The 25997-nt window shown below is 42.1% G+C and overlaps 1 protein-coding gene across 2 annotated transcripts; it reads left to right on the top strand.

The window, feature by feature from the left end:
• Window positions 1-211: 211 nt before the first annotated feature.
• Window positions 212-24945, top strand: LOC115167829 (complement C1q-like protein 4). 2 transcript variants are annotated; one of them, XM_029722494.1, is made up of 3 exons: window positions 212-665; window positions 1197-2803; window positions 22568-24945. In XM_029722494.1, the coding sequence occupies exons 2-3, from the start codon at window positions 2255-2257 to the stop codon at window positions 22745-22747; spliced, it is 729 nt and encodes a 242-aa protein (XP_029578354.1). In that variant the 5' UTR covers window positions 212-665; window positions 1197-2254; the 3' UTR covers window positions 22748-24945. The 2 variants fall into 2 exon arrangements, with proteins under 2 accessions (XP_029578354.1, XP_029578353.1); XM_029722493.1 differs by having other exon boundaries at window positions 2141-2803.
• The last annotated feature ends 1052 nt before the right edge of the window (window positions 24946-25997 follow it).

Below are 25997 nucleotides of genomic sequence, written 5' to 3' on the forward strand. Positions count from 1 at the left end.
GGCTTCCATATAAAATACATTTCATTATTTTCCCCTATAATAGCCCAAGGGCTATATTTTGTAATAAAATGCTTGCAATCAAAAACACAAGGATAGAGAGAGGGAGAGGGGGAGAGAGAGGGAGAGGGGGAGAGAGAGGGAGAGGGGGAGAGAGAGAAAGAGAGAGAGAGATCTTACAGGTGTTGCCTACACAGGGAGGGAGTGGGAGCTTTTTAATGCGGTTTGTTGGAGATAGAACAAAATCAGTCCCTCAAAGTAACTCGGTTTTCATAAACAAAAGGATGCTCAATGTTCAACACTCAACAGCAACTTGGACAAGCTAACGAGGGCGACAAAAAAACCACATTTCTAGCAACTTCGGGTTGGTTATTTCCCTAATTTATTGAGATCTATGTTGGACTTCATAAGTAACCGCACTGATCTCAGTCGAAACGGGAAATTACCGTAGAAGTGGTGGTGGGGAGTGATTTCTTATTCCTTCTCTTCACTTCCCGGGCTTCTCCTGCTTAAAAGTGCGAGCGCCCTCGGCTATTTATTTGACACGTGAAGTTGTTCGCGGAGTCTCATCGCACCGGGAGGATTCGTACCTGGATAGACTCGATGCAAAGACGCCTGGTGGAGAAATCTTCTTGATTCCAGTTTCATTACAGTAGGAAGACAAGAGAGTGAGTTAAAATACGATGCAGTGCATGCTTTTTGATTTCATGTGTCCGTTCCCCAGATTTATCATGGAGACATGTTTTGAACAGTGATACAAACGAATAGAAATACTGTAGGCTACCTATAAGCTACTAATAATTCGATTAAGTATATAACAAATAACATTACTTGATAATTGGAAGTGAATTGCATTTCTTTAAAAAATGCTGTTAATTAAATATTTAGGGATTGCTTGGGATGAACATAAAACTACATTTTGTCAGATTTTGTAAGATTTTGACCTAGTAAGACCTCATAAACGATTTCAATAATTGTCTTGTTTGTGCATTTTATCAAATCTGAAAAGAGGACCGAAAATTAAACAGTGTCCTCCATGTAGAAAATACCAGTTGTTTTAAATGAGAGTAGTCAGTGTCAAACCTCAAGGAGCGTTTGATTTTTAGCTTGGACAATTATATTAATTGGATGGGATAATATAAAAGAATAGAAATATAAACACTACATGAATGTATTTTTTTCCCTTCATCTTTCCACAGACTTTGTGAGTCCTAGAATAGAGGAATATACCTTGGATCACAAAATAAAGATTGTATTGGTTTCTCTCCCTCGGCACCCTCCAATTAGACCAGGACACCCTATAATACCACTACCATCCTTTAAACACAGAGGACTAAAATGATTCTGACAGGAAGGGAACTCTGAACACATCGACTTTCTTTTTCCTTCTCTTCCCGTCTTTTCCCTCTCAGCCATGACACATTTAGTGCAGACGCCTCTATTAGGTGAGATGCAGTCCTGCTTACGGGGACATTAAGTAAAGCAGAAGTGTTCTATCTAAGAAGAGACTGTGAATGACTCTTTATTAAACAAAAAAACATTTGCCAACTGCAGTACATAATTAGCTGAAATTTGGCACCTGATGTCGATAAAGTGAGCTCTGGATAAGTTCTGATGTCATAAGTTAACTATTGTACCCACTCTTGGGCTGGGTTTGGTTGATGTTTGATGCACAGAAAAGAGAAGGAATTTGATCAAAGCAGAGACTAGAAGACCCCTGGAAGACAAGAACTGGGAAAATAAACGGGTGAAAGAGGCTTAATGAAATAAATGATGGTTTCTATAACCTATCCAACACAATCCAAACCAGATCTTTGTCCAGATCAACTACAACACAGTGTTGTCTGAACACTGATTTTAAAAGAGTTGAATCTTGCTCCTTCACCACCCCTTTCCCTTCGTCATCCCCTGCTGTCCCCTGTTGTTCCTCTCTTCCCTTCGTCATTGATCCCTCCGTCCGCCATCTTCCTTTTCTCGCCCACATTCTACTCATGGTGTCTCAACGGACCCTCTCTATTGGCTGCCTGTGGTCCTAGTCTGAGAGCACCACATTCATACAGCAGCCAAACCTCTCCATACACTCCTTCTAGTCTTTCATTCACCCATCCCTCATTCCACTCTTTCATATTCTGTCTCTCTATAGTCCACCCTGGCACCCGGCACCATTCCGTCTAAAGGGGAGGAGGACTTTCTGACCCTGGCCGCCTCTCGGCTCAGCCGCTGGAAGTGTGTCATCGGAGCCGCCGTGGGCGTGGCCATGGTCCTACTCCTCCTGATCGCCATCCCCCTATTGGTCCACACCGCCAAAGGTGGAGGAGCTAACCCAGGAAGTGGCGGAGGGGGGACCCATTATGAGATGCTGGGGAGCTGCAGAATGGTCTGTGATCCATATAGTACTGCCCAACCAGGCCAGGAGCTGACAGCCGTGTCCCCCCAACCGGACTACCCTGGGCGGAAGAAAACGGGGTACCGCGGGGTCCCTGGGATCTCTGGTCCTCCAGGAGACCCAGGGCCCCCTGGGGAACCAGGCAAGCCAGGCCCACAGGGGCCTCCAGGCCCTGGACCTAATGGTTACGTCCCCTCCTACAGCCCTAAGATTGCCTTCTATGCAGGGCTAAGGAAACAGCATGAGGGCAGCGAGGTGTTGAAGTTTGATGATGTGGTGACCAATGTAGGGAACTACTATGAGCCTAGTACTGGGAAGTTCACCTGTCCTCTACCTGGTATTTACTACTTCACCTACCATGTTCTGATGAGGGGTGGAGACGGGACCAGCATGTGGGCCGACCTGAAGAAGAACGGACAGGTAGGAGAGATAGAGAGTGTGCGTGTGCGTGCATGTGTGTTTGTCCGAGCAACACATCTCCACTGACCATTACCTCAGAGTCACTAATTGACTCACTTTCACCTTTGCTATACAACATCGGTCACTTCCAGTTCACATCACATTCCCCTGTATTTATGGGCCGCAGCAACACGGCAGCAAAATATAGCTAATAAAATATTTTCCCTCATTAAAGAGAAGTCGTGCTTTAAAATCACCATTTACACTTTCAAATCACAGCTACTAATATTTGTATTCCCATAAGCCGTAGCCAAATGACAAGTGGCAGTATGCTGCCGTCGGTCTTCGCCAAAGGAAAGTAAAATGAGTCGATATCATACACCAGGATTGTGTCCCAAATGGCACCCTATTCTCTATGTAGTGCACTATATAGGGCCCATAGGAATAGGGTGCCATTTGGTATTATACTCCAGGACTTAAATATTTCCTAAATGTAAGCGCTAAGGAGCACTGGAGAAATGTCTGTCCTTCAGTGTGTGTACCAAATGGCACCCTATTCCCTACATAGTGCATTACTTTTGACCAGAGCCCTTTGGGCCCTGCCCCGATCAAAAGTAGTGCACTATAAAGGGAATAGGGTGCCATTTGGGACACCGGCTGTCACAACGCGGACGAGTCAGCTTTACACGTCAGATAGATAAATAAATAATGAAAGTGAAACTGACAGGCCACTCATCCACTCATCCCTCGTTCCCTGTTCTCTCGTTCCCCTGGTACTAATTAAAGATAGAGGGCCTGATGGTGGGAAGAAGAACAAAAAATTGGAGAGGAAAATATGAGGTGTGGGATAAATCACAGGGATTTAATTTGAGGACTTTAACACTGCTATGTTTTCATCTTAATAAATCAGACAGTCACCACACTCTTTATTTTAGCAGTGTGGCATTCAGTCCTTTAAATGTGTCCAAAGCCTGATTGAATGTATTTGGCTACCAGTTAGCGATATCAGATATATTGTCATTCTAGTCATCTCATCACCCTGTTAAATCATTCATAACTCCTAGATTAGATCCCCTGAAACACCACCCCCACCGCCCACTTCTGCCTCCGCTCTACCCCCGTATGCCTCTCTCCTGCCTCTACCACCCTCTACACCCTCCTCCCTCTACCCCCTCTCCTCCACTCTTACCCCCCTCTCCCTCCTCTCGTCATTGTGCATTGATTGTCCATAAATTATAGTTTCACTCGATTCAATTATTTAACGTCACAGAGACCCAGGTCCATCTCACAACCATCAGGTGACCCCATTTATTTTAACAGTTTATATAGAGATCAGATCTCATATTAGAAATCGGTTTAAAAAAGGGACACTTCACCATTTTTTACCCTCTTATTCATTATCTCCAGCACAATATCAGTGTTTATGTTCCACTCGAAGTATAAGAAGATGATTTTTCGAGTTACCTCGACTGCAGTCTAGTCAATTCCCAAAACAGTTTTTCGAAATATGTATTTCTCTTACTTAATCTCGGAAACCCAGAACTAAAATCTTGCCTAGTTGCGTCTGATGCTCAAGTCTTGTGGGGGAGATGTGTTATAAAAGTTACCAGAAAGAAGGGCGAAAGCAAGGCGGTTGCCTCTAATGAAAATTATATGATTAGTGGTTTGACTAAATTATTTCACCCTGAAAATGTATAACCAAGTGATTATAAGATGAAGGTACTGTGTGTGTGTGTAGGAAAAGTTTAAGCTTAAGGATTTAGCAATGTAAGCAAGACATTCAAGGAAAAGAGAAACTGTTAACAGACAGCAGACAACTTGTGACTACTGTGAAACTGATAACAGGAAGAAGGTCTCCCCACCCAGGGAGCGGAGAAACCTTTAGGCTAGCAGTAGATTATGTAACATGGGGCATGATATGATAAGCAATGTATTTGATGGAGAAGACTTGTAATTAAGCACTGACAGTGTTAAAGAAGAGGGACACCCTTCTCTCTCTCCGCAAGTTGCGGGCAAGTCTATGGGCCAAATGTCCCCTCCTCTTCCGAGATTGGAAAGATGCAAGTACCTGCGAAATCATGATTTGTCCAAATGATCAGTGACGAAAAACCAGCGCACCAGGACAATGTTCCTTGTTAGTCGATGCCTCCCACAGTCTATTGACAGATGCTACGATACCAGTTATGGTACGTGCATCTGTCCACGCGAGAGATTAGATGTATCTAGATAGAAGTGTGGTGTAAATGAATCACTACTGTTTTGATGCATGGTCTTATTCTTGTAAGAGTTCAAATGATCGAGTTGATGATCATTGATTAGTAATGCCTGACCTGTGTCTATATATTCCTCTCTGTCACGTAAAACTGATTGAGAGGGTCGTTGCCTGACCAAGAATAAAGTAGTGTCCTGTTGAACTCCGTATGCTGTCTGATGTCCAAGTCTTATCTTTCATTTACCTGATGTTAACTCTTCGTACCATCCAAACGGCGCATTACATTTTGAACACCTGAGGCAGAAGAGCTCTATGCCTGAGGCTATATCCTTGTCAGTGATGGTACAGTATCTACAAAATGGCCGCTGTGTCCAACATGCTGTATTCCTCCTGACTTTAGAGTCAAAGGACCTCTTCTTCCATTGCCGCAGTATTGCAACTTTGTCCCCCAAATGGCAGCCTGTTATCTCTATAATGTACTTTTGACTGCAGCCTATAGTGCTCAAGTAGTGTTCTATAGGGCTCAAGTAGTGTCCTATAGGGAATAAGGTGACATTTGGGACACGTCCCACAGTGTCTGTCTATAGCTGTGGCTTTAAAGGGTTATAAACACAAAATATAAAATAGTGGAAATGACTTATTCATAGCCACAAGGGCATTGAGTTGGTCTGACTAATAATTAAATGAATCAAGTAAAAATATAAACTTGGAGAAAATGCGTTCCATCCTGAAAATCTATGTGAACCCCCCCCCACCAAGCTTCTCTCATTTGTGGTGCTACATTGGAACTACTTCTTACTCACCATTTACATAGCTACATTCTGTTTCCAGACATAGATCAATGCCTCGTGTTATTTTCCATGCTCTGGTCAGTGTCCGTATGGTAGTTGTTTCTAAATGAGACGCAGGTCACGGAGTCCACACAGGACATGAAGCGTGTCTATAGCCAGCCAGCCAGCTAGAGGTGCAGCTAAGCCCTGTGTGTCTGTGCAGTGTCCACTCTAAGGCAGATTGATTAAGTAAGTGTGTGTGTGTGTGTGTGTGTGTCTGTGGAGCTATGGCATAACTTTATTAGATCTTAGACATGTTAAAGAGTCAGCGACTGTATGTGGCTGTTAGTAGTGGTTCTATATGTGGTGGTTAACAGTTTAAAAACCCATCAGATGAATGAATTGATTCATCCACTCCCCTGGAGTGGTAATATCTTGTGTTATCATAACATAACCATTTTGACCAAGGTAATGATATAGACAAAAGTAATATAGGCTACATATATTTGCGCTTAGCGATGTGTTTTCTCGTAGATCATTTAAATAACAACAACCGGTGATTGTCATCTGTAAAGGTTAGCTTGTCACTCTGCTAGACGTCCGTAGTGACAAGCCAATATTACATTAGCATCTCATGTTGCTGATGACAGTGATGCTGTGTTGCTGTGACTTCCCATTGACACCCAGCATATGTCACCCTTTGAGCAAACTGTGATGGGGTGCTTTTTTCCCTCAGGCATATAGTCGGAGTGAGGCTCAAGTTAAAAACGCTGGCATGTGGCCACTTTTGATTTCCCCAATTATTCAACGAAGGAGCATTCAACAGTATAAGTCTATTATTTTGTACGATTTTTTAACATAATTTATTATGCACGTATAAAGCATAATATTTGGGTGCAGGGGCTTTTATGGTAGAAATATTGCTCTAATATGTGAAAGGATTTACGTAGGTCTGCTATTTTTTGCTGGTAATGGTGAAATAGAGATAGAGAGAGAGAGAGAGATGGCCAGGAGAGGGGGAGCTGATCCTGGGGCTGCGAGGAGCAAGGGGGACCCTGGGGCCAGCCTGGAGCTGTCTCTCTTTCTGTGTCTGGCTGAGCCTGGCCCTTTCAACACAGAGTCTCTGGTAAACGGTCCTGGAAAGGAGGGAGGTAGGGAGGGGGCAGCTGCACTGTCATTTCATATACAACCTGGGATGTGTGAACATGTGTGTAGAAAGAGTCAGACAAGGGTAGACGAAAGGAGAAACACAAAACCTGAAGGACCAGAGGGATGAGAGGAGGAGGGTGGTGGTGAAGGGGGGCTGGGGTGGCTAGGGTAACAAACTGATCAAGCACAGCTATTCTGTGAGACCAGCAGGGAGATGTGAGGGTATACAAAGCCTTGTTTTTATCTGTAGTGCCTTGGTCCAATGGTAATAAAACTGACAGGATTCATTGGCTGTGATATACTGACCTATTAGAGCGAAGCCAATAGAAAAGTAGCTCTTAAGAGAGGGGACTCTCTCTCTCTCTCTCTGCTGCACATGGCAAGACAAGACAGGCAGGCAGAGAGCGAGAGAGGGTTGAGGAGAAAGCAGTAGAAATAGAAGATTTATTGAAAAGGTTTTTTCTGCCTCAAGAGGACTCTTGGTTGGGTTTTACAGGGAAATGAGCTCCTTTAGCATTGCATTGTTTTCTAGAGTTTTGTTGGCATTTTACATGAATGAGGGTGAGTGCTAACAACATCTAATGGGCTACCTTCTTATAAATACAGTTTACTATGTCAGTGGCATTACTGTGAAATGCAAAAGATCTCATTTACAAGATATTATACTTTGGGCTAAATTGTACATTTTGATAACATATGTCAAGGTTTCTCTTCTTCTCAAAGTTTGTTTTTGGCGTTTTACATAAACAGTCTTATACAATAACAGTCTAGACTACAAGGTCTGTATATGTACAGTGAGGGAAAAAGTATTTGATCCCCTGCTGATTTTGTACGTTTGCCCACTGACAAAGAAATGATCAGTCTATAATTTTAATGGTAGGTTTATTTGAAGAGTGAGAGACAGTATAACAACAAAAAAATCCTGAAAAACGCATGTCAAAAATGTTATAAATTGATTTGCATTTTAATGAGGGAAATAAGTATTTGACCCCCTCTCAATCAGAAAGATTTCTGGCTCCCAGGTGTCTTTTATACAGGTAACGAGCTGAGATTAGGAGCACACTCTTAAAGGGAGTGCTCCTAATCTCAGCTTGTTACCTGTATAAAAGACACCTGTCCACAGAAGCAATCAATCAATCAGATTCCAAACTCTCCACCATGGCCAAGATCAAAGAGCTCTCCAAGGATATCAGGGACAGGATTGTAGACCTACACAAGGCTGGAATGGGCTACAAGACCATCGCCAAGCAGCTTGGTGAGAAGGTGACAACAGTTGGTGCGATTATTCGCAAATGGAAGAAACACAAAAGAACTGTCAATCTCCATCGGCCTGGGGCTCCATGCAAGATCTCACCTCGTGGAGTTGCAATGATCATGAGAACGGTGAGGAATCAGCCCAGAACTACATGGGAGGATCTTGTCAATGATCTCAAAGCAGCTGGGACCATAGTCACTAAGAAAACAATTGGTAACACACACTATGCCGTGAAAGACTGAAATCCTGCAGCGCCCGCAAGGTCCCCCTGCTCAAGAAACCACATATACATGCCGTCTGAAGTTTGCCAATGAACATCTGAATGATTCAGAGGACAACTGGGTGAAAGTGTTGTGGTCAGATGAGACCAAAATGGAGCTCTTTGGCATCAACTCAACTCGCAGTGTTTGGAGGACGAGGAATGCTGCCTATGACCTCAAGAACACCATCTCCACCGTCAAACATGGAGATGGAAACATTATGCTTTGGGGGTGTTTTTCTGCTAAGGGGACAGGACAACTTCAAAGGGATGATGGACGGGACCATGTACCGTCAAATCTTGGGTGAGAACCTCCTTCCCTCAGCCAGGGCATTGAAAATGGGTTGTGGATGGGTATTTCAGCATGACAATGACCCAAAACACACGGCCAAGGCAACAAAGGAGTGGCTCAAGAAGAAGCACATTAAGGTCCTGGAGTGGCCTAGCCAGTCTCCAGACCTTAATCCCATAGAAAATCTGTGGAGGGAGATGAAGGTTCGAGTTGCCAAACGTCAGCCTCGAAACCTTAATGACTTGGAGAAGATCTGCAAAGAGGAGTGGGACAAAATCCCTCCTGAGATGTGTGCATACCTGGTGGCCAACTACAAGAAACGTCTGACCTCTGTGATTGCCAACAAGGGTTTTGCCACCAAGTACTAAGTCATGTTTTGCAGAGGGGTCAAATATTTATTTCCCTCATTAAAATGCAAATCAATTTATAACATTTTTTATGTGTTTTTTTCTGGATTTTTTGTTGTTATTCTGTCTCTCACTGTTCAAATAAACCTACCATTAAAATTATAGACTGATAATTTCTTTGTAAGTGGTCAAATGTACAAAATCAGCAGGGGATCAAATACTTTTTTCCCTCACTGTAATTAAAATCAAATCAAAGTTTATTGGCTGCGTACACAGATTTGCAGATAAATGTGCATTCGGAAAGTATTCAGACCCTTTCCCTTTTTCCAATTTTTTTTATGTTACAGCCTTATTCTAAAACGGATTCAATGAATTGTTTTCCTCATCAACCTATACCCCATAATACAATACCCCATAATGACGAAGCAAAAACAAGTTGAGACATTTTTCCAAATGTACAAAAAATTCAAAACAAAAATACCTTATTTACGTAAGTTTTCAGACCGTTTGCTATGGGACTCGAAATTGAGCTCAGGTGCATCCTGTTTCCATTGATCCTCCTTGAGATGTTTCTTTTTATTATAATTTTTTAGGGGTAGATCAGCTTTAATATTGCAGATAGATTGTAGCTTCCATCAATGTAATTTTCTGCATCATTTCCAATCCCCCATATATATTTTTGTATATATATATATACAGTTCCAGTCAAACGTTTGGACACACCTAATCATTCAAGTGTTTTTCTTTCTTTTCATTATTTTCTACATTGTAGAATAATAGTGAAGACATCAATACTATGAAATAACACGTCATGTAGTAAGCAAAAAAGTGTTAAACAAGATTAGATAAAGTAGCCACCCTTTGCCTTGATGACAGCTTTGCACACTCTTGGCATTCTTTCAACCAACTTCATGAGGGAGTCACCTGGAATACTTTTCCATCAGTCTTGAAGGAGTTCCCACATATGCTGAGCACTTGTTGGCTGCTTTTCCTTCACTCTGCAGTCAAAGTCATCCCAAACCAGCTCAATTGGGTTGAGGTGGGGTGATTGTGGAGGCCAGGTCATCTGATGCAGCGCTTCATCACTCTCCTTCTTGGTGAAATAGCCCTTACACAGCCTGGAGGTGTGTTGGGTCATTGTCCTGTTGAAAAACAAATGATAGTTGACGCAAACCAGATGGAATGGCGTATCTCTGCAGAATTCTGTGGTAGCCATGCTGGTTAAGTGTGCCTTGAATTCGAAATAAATCACTGACAGTGTCATCAGCAAAGCACCCTCACACCATCACACCTCCTCCTCCATGCTTCACGGTGGGAACCATACATCCATTCACCTACTCTGCGTCTCAAAAAGACACGGCGGTTGGAACCAAAAATCTGAAATTTGGATTCATCAGACCAAAGGACAGATTTCCACCGGTCTAATATCCATTGCTCGTGTTTCTTGGCCCAAGCAAGTCTCTTCTTCTTATTGGTGTCCTTTAGAAGTGGTTTCTTTGCAGTAATTCAATCATGAAGGCCTGATTCGCACAGTCTCCTCTGAAAAGTGGGAGCCAGTTTAATCATGGGAGTCAGTTTAATCAGAACGCTTGATGGTTTTTGCGACTGCATTTGAAGATACTTTCAAAGTTCTTGACTTTTCCGGATTGACTGACCTTCATGTCTTAAAATAATGATGGATTGTCATTTGTCTTTGCTTGTTTGAGCTGTTCTTGCCATAATATGGACTTGGTATTTTACTAAATAGGGCTATCTTCTGTATACCACCCCTACCTTATCACCACACAACTGATTGGCTCAAACGCATTAAAAAGGAAAGAAATTACACAAATTAACTTTCAACAAAGCACACCTGTATATTTAAATGCATTCCAGGTGACTACCTCATGATGCTGGTTGAGAGAATGCCAAGAGTGTGCAAAGCTGTCATCAAGGCAAAGGGTGGCTACTTTGAAGAATCTAAAATAGAAAATATATTTTGATTTGTTTAACACTTTTTTGGTTACTACATGATTCCATGGGTTATTTCATAGTTTTATTCTACAATGTAGAAAATAGTATAAAAAAAGAAAAACCCTTGAATGAGTAGGTGTATCCAAACTTTTGACTGGTACTGTACATACAGTGCATTCGGAAAGTATTCAGACCTCTTGACATTTTCCACATTTTGCTACGTTACAGCCTTATTCTAAAATTGATTAAATAGCTTTTTTCCGTTGTTCCGTTCATTTTTCCCTCGATCCTTACTAGTCTCCCAGTCCTTGCTGCTGAAAAACATCTACGTTTCCACCACCGTGCTTAACCGTATGGATACTGGTCAGGTTTCCTCCAGACGTGACGCTTGGAATTCAAGAATTCAAGAGTTCAATCTTGGTTTCATCAGACCAGAGACTCTTTTGGCAAACGCCAAGCGGGCTTTCACGTGCCTTTTACTGAGGAGTGTCTTCCGTCTGGCCACTCTACCATAAAGGCCTGATTGGTGGAGTGCTGCAGAGATGGTTGTCCTTCTGGAAGTTTCTCCCATCTCCACAGTGGAGCTCTGTCAGAGTGACCATTGGGTTCTTGGTCACCTCCCTGACCAAGGCCCTTCTCCCTCGATTGCTCAGTTTGGCCAGGCGGCCAGCTCTATTAAGAATCTTGGTGGTTCCAAACTTATTCCATTCAAGAATGATGGAGGCCACTGTGTTCTTGGGGACCTTCAATGCTGCAGAAATGTTTTGGTACCCTTCCCCAGATTTGTGCCTCGACACAATCCTGTCTCGGAGCTCTTAGGACAATTCCTTCAACCTCATGGCTTGGTTTTTGCTCTGACATGCACTGTCAACTGTGTGACCTTATGTAGACAGGTGTGTGCTTTTCCAAATCACGTCCAATCAATTTAATTTGCGGAAAACAGAAAGGAAAATGCTGCTCACTGCAGCTCATGCTCCTAGATGATTTTTATTTTTGACAAACGTTTCGACCCTTAGGTCTTCATCAGACATCAATATCCCAGGTGGGGGTGGAAGGTCCTATATATAGGGGCAGTACTCAGTGACATCACTTCCTAAAACAGGAGGTAAGAAAATGTATACAATAGTTTCCCAATATTAACATTCAATGTATGAAAATATATGATCATACACGGGGAACGTGATCAATATTTACAGTAATATACATACACATACAATATTATATTAGATAAAAAACAAACACAATTTAGACATATTGAAACTATAAAAACGGTTTCAAGTCAAACTCCTCGTTAAGGCCAAGAGGAGACAGTGTGTTGAGCCTGTGGATTCAGAAAGATTCCCTTTGAAGAAGCTTCCTCTCAATATCCCCTCCCCTGCGTGACATCTTGACCATTTCTATTCCAATGTATCTCAGAGAACTAATAGGATGTCCAGCTTGTACTAAATGAACAGCAACCAGATTTTTTGTCTCACCTGTCCGTATATTGCTGCGGTGCTCACCGATCCGTGTCTTAAGGCTTCTAGGGGTTTTCCCTATGTAAGACAGACCACAAGGACATTTCAACATGTAAATAACATTGGTGGTAATCAGGCCCTTGATCTTAAATCGTTGTCCTGTGCGGGGGTGGGTAAATGAGTTACATTTTTACGTAAAGCTGCATTGAGCACATTGGCCACATTTGTAATTACCTTCCGGAACCTTGTCCAAAAAAGTTTCCCTTTTCTCTGGTGGGTAATCAGATTTAACCACAATATCTCTCACGTTTGGGGGTCTTTTAAAAACCATACGTGGGGGATATTTAAAAATGTGTTTCAATTGTGGGTCAGTATCAATAATGTAGTGCTTCCTGATAATGTCCTTAAATGCCTTACCCAATGGTGAGAATTGGGTAATGCATGATGGGACATGTTCTGCTTTTTCTTTGACTTTTGGTTGAAGACTTTCCAACTGTGTTAGTCCTTCAAAACGATCATTGGCATGTTTTACCCAATTGTCTTTGTACCCCCTTTGCTTCAACCTTTGCGTGAGGTCTGTGGTCTGTTACTGATAAGAGGCAACAGAGCTGCAAATTCTTCTGATACGACTGAATTGACTTACAGGGAGACTTTTAATAGGTGGACGTGGATGAAAGCTGTCACCTCTAAGGAGGGTATTCCTGTCCGTAGGTTTCCTAGTGGTTAGAGCATTGGGCCAGTAACCAAAATGTTGCTGGATTGAATCCCCGAGCAGACAAGGTAAAAATCTGCCGTTCTGCACCTGAGCAAAGCAGTTAACCCACTGTTCCCCGGGCGCCCGAAGACGTGGATGTCGATTAAGGCAGCCCTCCGCACCTCTCTGCTTCAGAGGGTTAAATGCGGAAGACACATTTCAGTTGAAGGCATTCAGTTGTACAACTGACTAGGTATCCCCCTTTCCCCTATAGAGATCTGTATAGAGTGAAGTTTTGTCCTTAATAAGCATCACATCAAGAAGACTGATTTGTGATCAGTCATAGTTAATGGTGAAGTGAAGGTGTTCATTCATAAAGTTTAGATAAGCATGGAATTCCAAAAGTTCTTCCTGGGTGCCTAATATAGATCACCAAAATGTAATCTAAGCATCTCCGAGTTAGGAGAATGTTGAAGAGAAATGGGCTGGATTCAAAAGGTCTGGATTCAACATCACCTGTTTTTCAAACATTCCTAGATATAGGTTAGCATAATGAGGAGCCATAGTGCTCCCTGTCACTGTCCCTTTGGTGTGGAGGAAAAAGTCTCCTCTGAAGAGAAAATAGTTGGAGGTTAGTACAAGTTCACCCAGGCCACAATGCAATTGGTGCTGGGTAGAGCATTAGGGGTCGCTCTGGATAAGAGTGTCTGCAAAATGACTTAAATGTAAATGTAAATGTAGAACACGAGGGCCTCTAGGCCACCCTGATGGGGGATGTTAGTATATAGACTGGTAACATCAAAAGAACACAGAATATAATTTTCAGGTATATGGTCCACTGATTTAAAAAAAATGTATAAAATCAATAGAGTCTATAGTATACGTGGGGAGGGAGATTGCCCAGGGTTTCACAAACTGGTCTACAAAGGTAGAGATATTCTCTGTCAGAGATACATTACTTCTCACAATAGGCCTGCCTGGTGTAGGTGGTGTCATGCTCTTGTGAATTTTGGGTAGAGCGTATATGACAGGTGTGGTTGGGCAGTCAACTTTCAACTTTCATCTTTGTAATTTCCCCTTCATTCCACATTTTTGACAATTTATAATGGTTCAGAGACTTGAATTGATTAGTAGGGTCCTTTGGGAGTCTTTTGTAAAATTCATCATCACTAAGTTGTCTATTGCACCTCCTTTATCGGCAGGTTTTATAATGATTTTTCAGTTCCGTAAGAGTTCCATAATATATTATTTCTCTGCTTTGGACATATTGTGGAATACCTTGCATTATTTTTTCTTAGCCAGGAGATTATGTACATCTTTCTCAACAAGGCGGCAATATGTTTCAAGAGAGGGATTTATTTTGGGTGGTATATGTGCTTTTCCTCTTAAAATATGTATTTTCCTTTTTCATGTCCTCAGGGCGAGAGTCAGGTTCATTGTCATTCAGGTTATCAATGGGAAAAAACTTTAGCACTGTTTCCTGTCTGGTTGCTAATATATTCAATAGATTAACATTGGCAGGTGCATAGGGAGCAACCCCATTACCAAAAAACTCAGTCAATCTCAAACTCATAGCAAAGGCTCTGAATACTTATGTTAATAAAGTATTTCAAGTGTGCAAAAATGTCATTATGGGGTATTTTGTGTTTTTATTTTATTTAATCCATTTTAAAATAAGGCTGTAATGTAACAAAATGTGGAAAAAGTCAAGGGGTCTGAATACTTTTCGAATGCACTGTATATACAGTTTATATATATAATGATGTGTATAGACAGTATGGACTGTATATAAATAGAAAAGGTGTGTACAGCAGTAGTTATATTGTCAAGGTTGTGCGCTACTGGTACGAAGTCAGGTGCAGGAGGGCAGTGAGTTGTGATCAGGCGCACTTTATTAGGCAGAAGCACAAAAGACAGACGCAACTGCGTCCAAAATCCTCCAGCCTCAGGTAAAAGTAAATAAGCGCGAAAACACTCACAAATATACAAATGTATGACAAATACATACAACGGGTCAAAATACGATACCCAGTCTGGTGCATCACACTAAACACGTAACAAAACAATTTCACACAAAGACATGGGGGGAACAGAGGAATAAATACATGCAGTGGGATTAGGGAATGTAAACCAGGTGTGCAGGGAACAAGACAAAACAAATGGAACAATGAAAAGCGGAGCGGCGATGGCTAGAAAGCCGGTGACGTCGACCGTCGACCGCCGCCCGAACAAGGAGAGGAGCGGAAGTCGTGACATATATAGGATGAGCCATGACTAGAATACAATATATACATTGAGTATACAAAACATTAGGAACATTTTCCTCATATTGAGTTGCTATCCCTTTTGGCCTCAGAACAGCCTCAAGGCTTACAGACCCCTCTTTAACCTGTCTCCTCCCCTTCATCTACACTGATTAAAGTAGATTTCACAGTGATATCAATAAGGGATCATAGCTTTCACCTGGATTCACCTCATCAGTCTATGTCATGGAAAGAACAGGTGTTCCTAATTTTTTGTGTACTTAGTTTAAATTTAAAGTGGGTAAAACAATATGTAAACATTATTAAACTGACCAGTGTTCAATGATTCTATTTCCATAGGGCAGCAGTGTCTACGGTTCAGGGCAGGGTACTGGGCTGGGTAGAGGCCCGGCTAGTGGTGACTGTTTAACAGTCTGATGGCCTGGAGATAAAAGCTGTTTATCAGTCTCTCGCTCTCAGTTTTGATGCACCTTTACTGTCTCCGCCTTCTGGATGGTAGCGGGGTGAACAGGCCTTTACTGTGTACATACCTGATTACTAATTACTCTGGCGTGAAGGATCAAAACATCTCTATTGTGAGAGATTTATATGACCTAATCAGGAACTCTTTAATTGGTTGCCTTGAAGTCTCAAATACAGGTTACGTCACTTCTTCAAAGTGTCAGGCACCGTACATAGGCAGAGCCAGAGCTTCCTTCGTTATAGTACTCTGAAGGCTAATTATATTATATTTCAGCAGCTCTACCATATCCATGCTTGTGCCCCAAATGGCATCCTATTCCCCATTTAGTCCACTTCTTTTGACCAGAGTCCATTAGGGCTTTGGTCAAAAGTAATGCACTATGTAGGGAATAAGATGCCATTTGGGAAGCAATCCATGTCACTTGGAGTTAATACAGGTGCTGGTCATTACAGAATGGGCCAGGGGCCTGACATTTTAACACGGCCGTATGAAATCACTTGACCTTTCAGGTGATCTATTAAAAGATTACGGGATTAAAGATTGAAAAGACCCAGGGATAGCTTCAATCAGAGGGAATGAAGGCAGTATGTCCATATTGCACATTGTATTGAGGTCCCTACCACTTTGCCCATTATTTCCAGATAATGTACAGATCGTCAGCGTGGGACTATAAATTAATAGATTAACGATAGCCCCACCACAAAGTTAATGAAAGGTTAGGAGAGATGTTGCGTTTAAGAAGTGTAGCATGACATATTATTAAGCATAGCTACATTAGTATAGACAAGACCATTGCAAACGTGGTAGAACGTTAAATACCAAATCTCTAGTACTTTTGATGGCAAAGGCAGGGGAAAAACTGCTGTCACTATGTCACCTTGAGTTCCAACCACATGTAATGTCCCCTAACAGCAATGAGGAAAAATGCCACTAACACAGACACGTACAGGTGGAGTTAACATGGGAAATACCCCCTGGAGCAATAACGTCACATGATTAATTAATTAGTATACTGATTTCACGTAACTCAAACAGACATCGACATTGTCTAGACCAGGGGTCTCCAACCCTGTTCCTGGACAGCTACACTCCTGCAGGTTTTCACTCCAACCCCAGTTGTAACTAACCTGATTCAGTTTATCAACGAGCTAATTATTAGAATCAGATGCGCTAGACTAAGGTTGGATCAAAAACCTGCAGGACGATAGCTCTCCAGGAACAGGGTTGGAGAGCCCTGGTCTAAACCCATTCTCTTTTTCTCTCTCTAATGCTTTGTTCACTTGTCTGGCCATCATGACATGTTGCATGTCTTGTCTATACATCTGTCTTGTGGTGTGATCTCAGTCTGGCCCTCACACCACCCATCTCCCTATTGCCTCGTCCCTCAGCCCACACATCTATATTCCTCTCCTCTCATTCCCTGATTTCTCTCTCTCTCTCTCTCTGTCAACCAACGTGTCTTCTTTTGCCATCCTTTTACTGTCATGTTTCTTCTAAGTGGTGCGTCTCTGTCATGTTCTTTTTCTTTCGTCCTCCATTCCCCTGGCTCACTGTAGGACTATCGTTCCTTTATTCTATCCCTCTGACTGCCCACTGAGCATAGATGGTGCAACAACAAAAAACGTACAAACAAGCCGGCATGATCTGCCGGTAGCCTAGCAGTTAAGAGTGTTGGGCCAGTAACTGAAAGGTTGCTGGTTTGAATCCCCAAGCTGACTAGGTGAAAAATATGTTCATCGTGCCCTTGAGCAAGGCACTTAACCCTAATTGCTCTTGTAAGTTGCTCTTGATGAGAGCATCTGGTAAATTTAAATTGAGTATGATTTATACAGAACGTGGGGCCAGTGTTCTCTTGTTAGTGTCTGCCCTGAGATTGGAAGGTTTGGGCTTCAATCCCCGGTTGAGTCATAATAAAGACTCTAAAAATGGGACCCGATGCCTCTCTTCTTGGCCCTCAGCATTAAGGAGATGGATTGGGGGTAAGGCCCTATGGGCCATTCTGGCTCAGACAAGGCTTACTTACTAATGATTAGCCAGGTATGTACACTCTTAGAAAAAAGGGTTGCAAAAGGGTTCTTCAGCTGTTCCCATAGAGAACCATTTTGTGTTCCTTGTAGAACCTTAGAAAGTGTTCTACATGGAACCCAAAAGGGTTCTACCTGCAACCAAAAAGGGTTATTCAAAGGGTTCTCCTATGGGGACAGCCAAAGAACCCTTTAAGGTTCTAGATAGCACCTTCTTTCCTAAGTTTAGCATATAGATATCATAATGCAGCTTGTTGTGAAGAAGGACATAAGGGCTCATACGGGCCGATAAAGCATTATTATACCTTTCAGCCTTAAGTCAAGTGTTACCAATGACACAGTAAAGTGGTGGAATTGAGAGTCATGTTAGTTGAGCTGCAGATCATATTCTGAGCCTGTCGTGTGGTGCGGTGTCTTGGAGATGTGCGTCGGTTGTCTGGAGAGCTGACAGAGATTGAGTGGTCTGTGCTCAGTGCCGTGGCTGCCTGGACATGGAGACTGATAGATCCAAGGACAGTTAGGCCACTGATGCCAGACAGACATATGACTACAGAGTTGAGATATAAATCTTATATACTCACTCCTGTCTTTTTTTTAAGACTGGTAAATATAAGATAATATGTACTTTATTGTCCATTAACCCCCCCCCCACGCACACACTGTTATTGGTCATCAAAGAGCTGCTGTAGCTGTGTATGGGGCGCTCAGGCATGTGTAATGAAGCAGAAGGCTGATTGGCTAGTGTAGAATAGATGAAGAAGACAATGGGGTCTAAGGGGTTGGAAGTCATCCAGTCAGGCAGTCAGATCAAGAAACAGCAACAGTATCTTCTACCACCAGATATTGACTTGGGTACGATTTTCCCATAACGATGGAACTTAGGCTTACAAGTGTTTTAATGATGCATCTTTCCTACAATGGCTGAAGATGTAACATACGTTTCCCAAAACACCATGCAGAGGGAACGTTCGCAAGTCCTTGAGGAATGTGTTGATACTGATAGGACGAAAGAAAGGCAATGCTGCCCTCAGATCAGCTTTCTCCATTCAAATCTTACCTTAACGTTAGATTGTTCCACAATTCTGACAACGGATCAGCTCCTAGAAAGATATTCTAACCTATGGCTGCAAATATTGAGGAGGCTTATTCTAACCATAGACATTAAAAGCAGTAGATAGTGATAGCGCTGACGTCATCCACGGATTCCTATTGTCGTGACGTGACTTTTCATTAATGTGAAGACTGTTATAACAAATCAGTTCTCTAGGTGTAATTATTATTATGTGATTAAACTAATCATGTAAACATTCATTAACTAAGAAGTCGGGGCACCACGGGAAAATGTTGTTTAAAGAGTTACTTTTTCCCGAATTGAACTCTCTTCAGATAATTTCATATCTTATCGATTACAGTCACTTATTAATGTATCAGTGTATCAATGTACCTCAACAGTCATTCTTGTAGTCTGCACGAACCCTACTTTATTGATGAATCAGCGATACACAAATTGGCTCAATTATTTATTTACAAACTAATTAAACAATTACAGAATACACAAATACACACTAACATTATACAGTAAATAGTCTCTAGAAGACTAACAAAACAGGACATTTTGGTTATAACAAGGTGGTGAATTCAGAGAGAGGAGGGGGGAAGGAAGGGAGACAAAGGAGTTACTCTATGAGACATTGGGAAGCTACGCTCACGAAAATACCAAATCTTTAATCTAATAGCCGCTCATTCGGAAAAAGAGAATGCAATTTATGTATTTACGATTGAGCTGTCTTTGATTGTCCAAATCCTTTGGTCACGGAGATGTTGGGTGTACGACTCTGGTTCAGCCACCAGAGATCACCATGTCCTTAGGTAGAGCTCCTGGTCATGGTGGTGGTAAGATTGGATACTTCGACGTACCCTGTACAATAGTTCTTAAAGTTGATCTCGTTAGAATGCTTCAGAGGTTGTCGGTGTTATCGTCCTAGGCTACGTACGTTTCCATCTGCAGACTGATATTGTGACGTCTAGGATTTGCTTCTTCTGTAGTGATCGATAGTTTCAGAGTTTATAACCATTTTGCAACATTCGGCTTACACGTCAGTCTACTTGGTCTGTAGAGTGGTAACCATTTCAACGTGGGGACCAGCGTCCTCACGTTCTCTGGTCTTTTCCTTTGGTAGCGTTATAGTTTTACGCCTTAGTCTGCATGGTCTATTGAGTGGTAGATTTCTGAACAATTTGTAACGTATTCAGCTGGTGCTGCACGTACCTGGTCTTTATTTAAATTCTTCAGCGCGTCCTTTTAAACACTTGGGGGAAAAGGGCATTCCATTTTGCATAATCTCTGTGCTCACATGGGAGTGGTTACTGACTTGATAAACTTTACATGACAAACCATTTTCTCATTTAGAAGACTAAAATCACATTTATATCTTTTCAAAATGATTCTGATACTTAATCATTCATTTTATACAACATTCAGATGTTGTATAAAATGAAGTGTAGACAAACAGATACAGTTATGTGGTTCTACCGTCTTTCATGATGTCAAAACATCAAAACGAATTCGACATGAGGGTTCTTTTAGTCTCCACTGACCATTTCCATGTTCTCAAAAATAGAAATGTTGCTTAATTCTCAAATTTAGGGGAGGTAGGAGTTTTGGCGGAAGAAGGTACTTTGTTCTACTGAGCTCTCTCCCTCCATACTGCTTGGCAAGAGAAGGTATTTACGACCATTATAAAAGTGGCGAACAGTGCCAGGAGGGGGGGGGGGGGTCTCAGGACTGACAAGTCATTACACTATGGAAAACTCCCGATGGCGCATGAAACCAGAAGTATTTGAATTTGAAGGGCGCCATATTTCTGAATGGGGCTGAATGGCACCAAAAAATCGCTAAGGATCATGGTGAAAGTGGCCGTAAGTAGTCATTTTCTTCCTGCCTGAGAGAGTAAATTTATGAGCACACCACACCCCTTTAGGTGCACTTGCGAAGAGCGTGCATGAGGGCGAGAGCCTCCACGTAGCCTGTCGTTCCATGATTGGTCTGTGTCAGCACGTGGTCCTGTGTGACGACAATGTAGAAGTCAGAATGGAAAGGGAAAGGGGGTTACCTAGTCAGTTGTACAACTGAATGCCTTCAACTGAAATGTGTCTGCCGCATTTAACCCAACTCCTCTGAATGAGGGACGTGCGGGGGGGCTGCCTTAATCGACATCCACGTCTTCGGGCACACGGTGAACAGTGGGTTAACTGCCTTGCACAGGGGCAGAACGACAGATTTTCACCTTGTCAACTCGGGGATTCGATCCAGCAACCTTTCGGTTACTGGCCCAACGCTCTGGATCACTATTTAATTAAATATCTCAATTTATAGCAAACTTTAAAATAATTGACTGTGGGGATCGACCTTGATCATAATAAACAGGTTTTAGAACCCAAAACGGCCTTCCAAAATGTTTTTGTTTGGCTGTTCTGGCGATCATAATTTACATAGGCTTTCTTGGGCAGACCAGGGCTTTTGGCACTCCTAGGTTGCTACACAGTCGGCGACCAGCAGAGCTCGTGACTTCACGCTCCAGACCAGACACTGGGGGCCTGATTCTAATCCTTACCCTATAGTAATGCACTGAATAAAGATCTGGCACATCATTGCGCACATGTTAGGCCAAACATCATGACATATAATTAGCCCACAGTCAGTAGCCTACAAGTAGCAAAATAGAACACATTTGATTGAACATTAAATGTATTTCAATATAATTGAAATAGGCCTATAGCCTACTGTATTTGTATTTTAATGCAGTCATCTCGGTTTTAATTTGAAGCATTTTTTATAAGTCCCTGGTTTGTATCAATTGAAAGACATTGGCAGCTTCGTATTTGTAGTCAACTTCGTTCTGAAGTTATCAGTGGTGACAGAGATGTGATTCTATGTTTAGCGGACATCTTCTGTGTATAAAGTGAAGTGGAAGGGCAAAAAAAACCATCATCATAACGACGCACTTAGCTGTTCTACGAGTGGCCTGAGGAAGGCGTTAGATTACGAGTGTTTTCACATGCCACGTTATTAACAGTGGTTATGGGAAACAGCTAGGAGATTTTACGACGCACCTACCAAGGTTCTAACAATGGACTTAGCCTTAAGATGCTTTTGGGAAACAGGTACCCTGTTGCTTTATGATGCTAGCCTAGTGCTAGCAGCAGAGCTCAATATGCATGGTATTGACTGGCTGTCTGCGTCTCAAATGGCAACCTATTCCCTTTATAGTGCACGGCGTTTGATCAAGGCAAGTATAACTGTGGTCAAAATGTGTGCAGGGAATAGGGTGCCATTTGGAGCACATCTGCTGTGTCAGGCCCGGCCTGAGCGTCAGACAGATTCTCATTTGCATGCTGTTAAGGAGCTCAGTCTGTATTGACCCGCAGGCAGTGGATCATTACTTGTTTGTTAAAACATTTAATTGGGTTTACTCGTGTGGACACTAGACACACATGCATGAATTAAGTTACTGTTACAATTGCCTATTTTAAAGCTATAACCTTGATGGTTTAACTGTATTTCAAGCCATGACATTTGCTCAGTCTGTTCTGTCCTTCCCCTAACTGTCTTCCCCTCTGTGTGTGTGCACGCGTGTGTGTAACAGGTGAAGGCCAGTGCCATTGCCCAGGATGCGGACCAGAACTACGACTACGCATCCAACAGTGTGATCCTGCATCTGGACGTGGGGGACGAGGTGTGTGTACAGCTGGACGGGGGGAAGGTCCATGGAGGAAACAGCAACAAATACAGCACCATCTCTGGGTTCCTCATTTACCCCGACTGACCCTGATCAACCCCCCCGCTTCATGATAACCCCCCCACCCCCACCAACACACACACGCTGAAAGGATGAAAGGACATAGACTGAGTGTGTGGTTTTTGAAATGAAGGAGTGTTTCATGGGTGTGTTGAGTGTTACTAAGCCAATCATGACCAAGTATGTTTATTGACCCCTTGTGTGTGTGAACATATGAATATTACAACATGTACAGAATACGTGCACAAGGTTGCATTGAAAAATATACAGCATATGCCATATGTACCGTCTACTAACATAGTGAGTTGGACATACAGTTTAACCAAAATAAATCAGTCCTACCCATGCATTCAGCATCCTGAGTGGGACCAAGGTCGTGAGTGTTTTGAATCAAGACCAGGTTAGCACACTGAGCTAGAGCCAAGAAATTCGCTCCGGGAGCCATCACAGTTTTCCAAAGTTCTCAACTTCGCTACATTTAACCCCCCTCTAATCCAGTGGGCAGTTCAGTTTAAGACCACTTGGATAGTTCCCAGTAACATCCCCTAGCTAGCTGTTTAAAAAAATAATAGCCCCTGCTGTTTCAAAATAAAAGTTCAAAGTACAGCATGATCCCCGCTGTTCATAATCTAGGACCGAACTGCTTTACTGTTATAGTATTATTTTTTAATTATCAATTGTTTATTGATTTCAGTTATAAAAATACCAAACAAGGAAGGACATAAACTGATAACAAAATAAAATGAAGACAGCATTCAAAGTAAACCCATCTGTTTAAGCACAGATGGTTGACCTTCTATAACCATCACACCATGAGGCTAGCGGAGGACAGAAGGAGAGGAGTGGAATACAAACACACACACAAAATACACACACATACAGTACACACACACTGAAATGGCAACAAACACAAAATACTGGACTGAGTGGGTGAGCATGTGGTTTTACAATGAAGTGTTTTATGGGTGTGTGATGAGAGAGTTGTGTGTTGAAGCAATCATCATGACCAAGTGACCAGTAACCCCCTCCTGTGTGTTTTCATTTCAGAGCGCGCACAAGTAAGGATATCAGAAAATGTACAGGGCCCGACTTCCCAAAATCATCTTAAGTCTAAATTGATCGTTAAAACATTAGTGGGAGCATCGTAAAATCTTCAAGCTGTTTCCCAAAACCGTCGTTCTTAACGTTGCACGTGAAAACGCTCGTAATCTATGGCATGCCTCAGACCACCCATAGAAAGCTAAGTGCGGAGTTAGACGCTTTTTTGGCCTCCAGTGTAACTTTATACACAGAAGATCTCCGCTAAACATAGAATCACATGGTTTAGCCGCAGATAACGTAAAAAACACTACCGATATATAAAGTTGCAATTGTCTTTGCAATTGATACAAACAAGCGAGGTATAAAAAATATTCTTCAAATTAAAACCAGATGACACCATTAAAATATTGATACAAAGTAGGCTATTTCAATTGAGTTATATTTTGCTACTGTAGGGTACTGTCTGTAATTTGTCTCAATGTAGTTAATGATGTGTAGCCTAACGTGCTCAATGATGTGCCAAATCTTGATTTAGTGCATTATTCTAGGCTAAGCATTAGAATAAGACGCCTCGATATTTGCAGCCGTAGTTGATAATATCTGTCTAGGAGCTGATCCGTCGTCAGCATTATGATCCGAGACCAGCGTTGAATTTCTTTCGATCCTATCAGTATCGACACATGCCTCGAAGACAAGACAGCGAACGTTTTCTCTGCGTGGGGTGTTTTGGGAAACGTATGTTGCATCTTCAGCAGTTCTAGGAAAGATGCGTCTCTAAAACACTCGTAAACCCACATTCCATCGCTATCGGGAAATTGGGCGCAGTATCGGCGCACTAACACTTGGTACATTGAATTATAGAGCATATTCCATACGTCTCTTCTACTTACATTGTGAACTGTACACATAGTATAACAAAGATGATCAGTTCTACCCATTCCACATTCGGAGTGAGAAGAACTGGTTATTAAAACCGGATTGTGAGTGTGTGACGCAAGATCGTGTTAGCCCACTGAGCTAAAGGCGTTAGCTTTGGGAGCTAACATGAGTTTTCAGTATTATGTAAAACCATCTGATGTGTATAAACACTACTCTACTCTCTGTACCCATTGGGATGAAAGCCTGACAAGCTGCTGCTTCCAAGTTGTATACAGAATTGCTATTAAAATATCTAACAACAACAACGCTGCTGTTCACTTCACTATTCTTACATGTCTGGTTTGGATACCAAGGGATGACATTCACCAGCAACTGTAAATGGACTGGAGACTGTTGAAGCCTACTATGTTAACAGGATAAATAAACAGCACATATATGCACAAACACACACAAACTAATTTGACATTCATTTGGAGTGACTGCTTGGTGCTTGAACTGTCTGTGTGGAATTGGAAATGTGACCTGTGAGCAGTATGGCTGTGTGTGGTTGTGTGTGTGTGTGTGTGTGTGTGTGTGTGTGTGTGTGTGAGAGAGTGTGAAAGAGAGGATTGGGATCGAACTCCCAAAGGCTGGCCACTGCCTCAGACCAACCTTTCCTTCATGGATTTCCAATATGTCTAGTTAAGACACAGCCTTACAATGAAACATGAATATATTGACCTGTGTTGTAGATCATTCACCCTGCTCTACAAAAGCCACCCAATATGTTATTTTAAAATGGCAAGGATATCTGTCTTGACAGTACTAAACGGACATGAAGTGTAACGTTGGTTGAAAAGTATCAGGTATTTAAGGCATGTTGGATTTGAAGCTCTACGACGCTCTATTATGTCATCCTTATGACCTGTAACAACACATATTAGCCGTCACAACAAACCACGTGTAACCTTCGGTAAATCTAGGATGTTATTTAAATGCTTCCTAAATGATTATGATGAGGATGAATAAGCTACATTACTCTCCACACATGTATGGAGAGCCTATGGAATCGTCGCGTGGTAAATCAAAACAACATGTCAATACATTCTATTTGAGGAGATCTTGATTTCGGTTTCTGTGTTTAACGTGTCATGTAAAATGCATGATTAGTTAGAGTTGAAATGTACACCGTTAGAAGCAGATTATTGAACTGGCTTTTTATCAATAGTCAGTCCCATGCATCTGTCACTTTCTCAGAGAATAAATCAATATGTAAGCCTGGTAATGACGGGAAATGAACATATACATGAATTATACGCATGGACATTTTACCTCAAACTGTCATTGTTACTCTCTAAATGATTTCATTGTGTGTATA

Source organism: Salmo trutta, chromosome 30 (assembly GCF_901001165.1).
Source record: "Salmo trutta chromosome 30, fSalTru1.1, whole genome shotgun sequence".
Taxonomy (NCBI): domain Eukaryota; kingdom Metazoa; phylum Chordata; class Actinopteri; order Salmoniformes; family Salmonidae; genus Salmo; species Salmo trutta.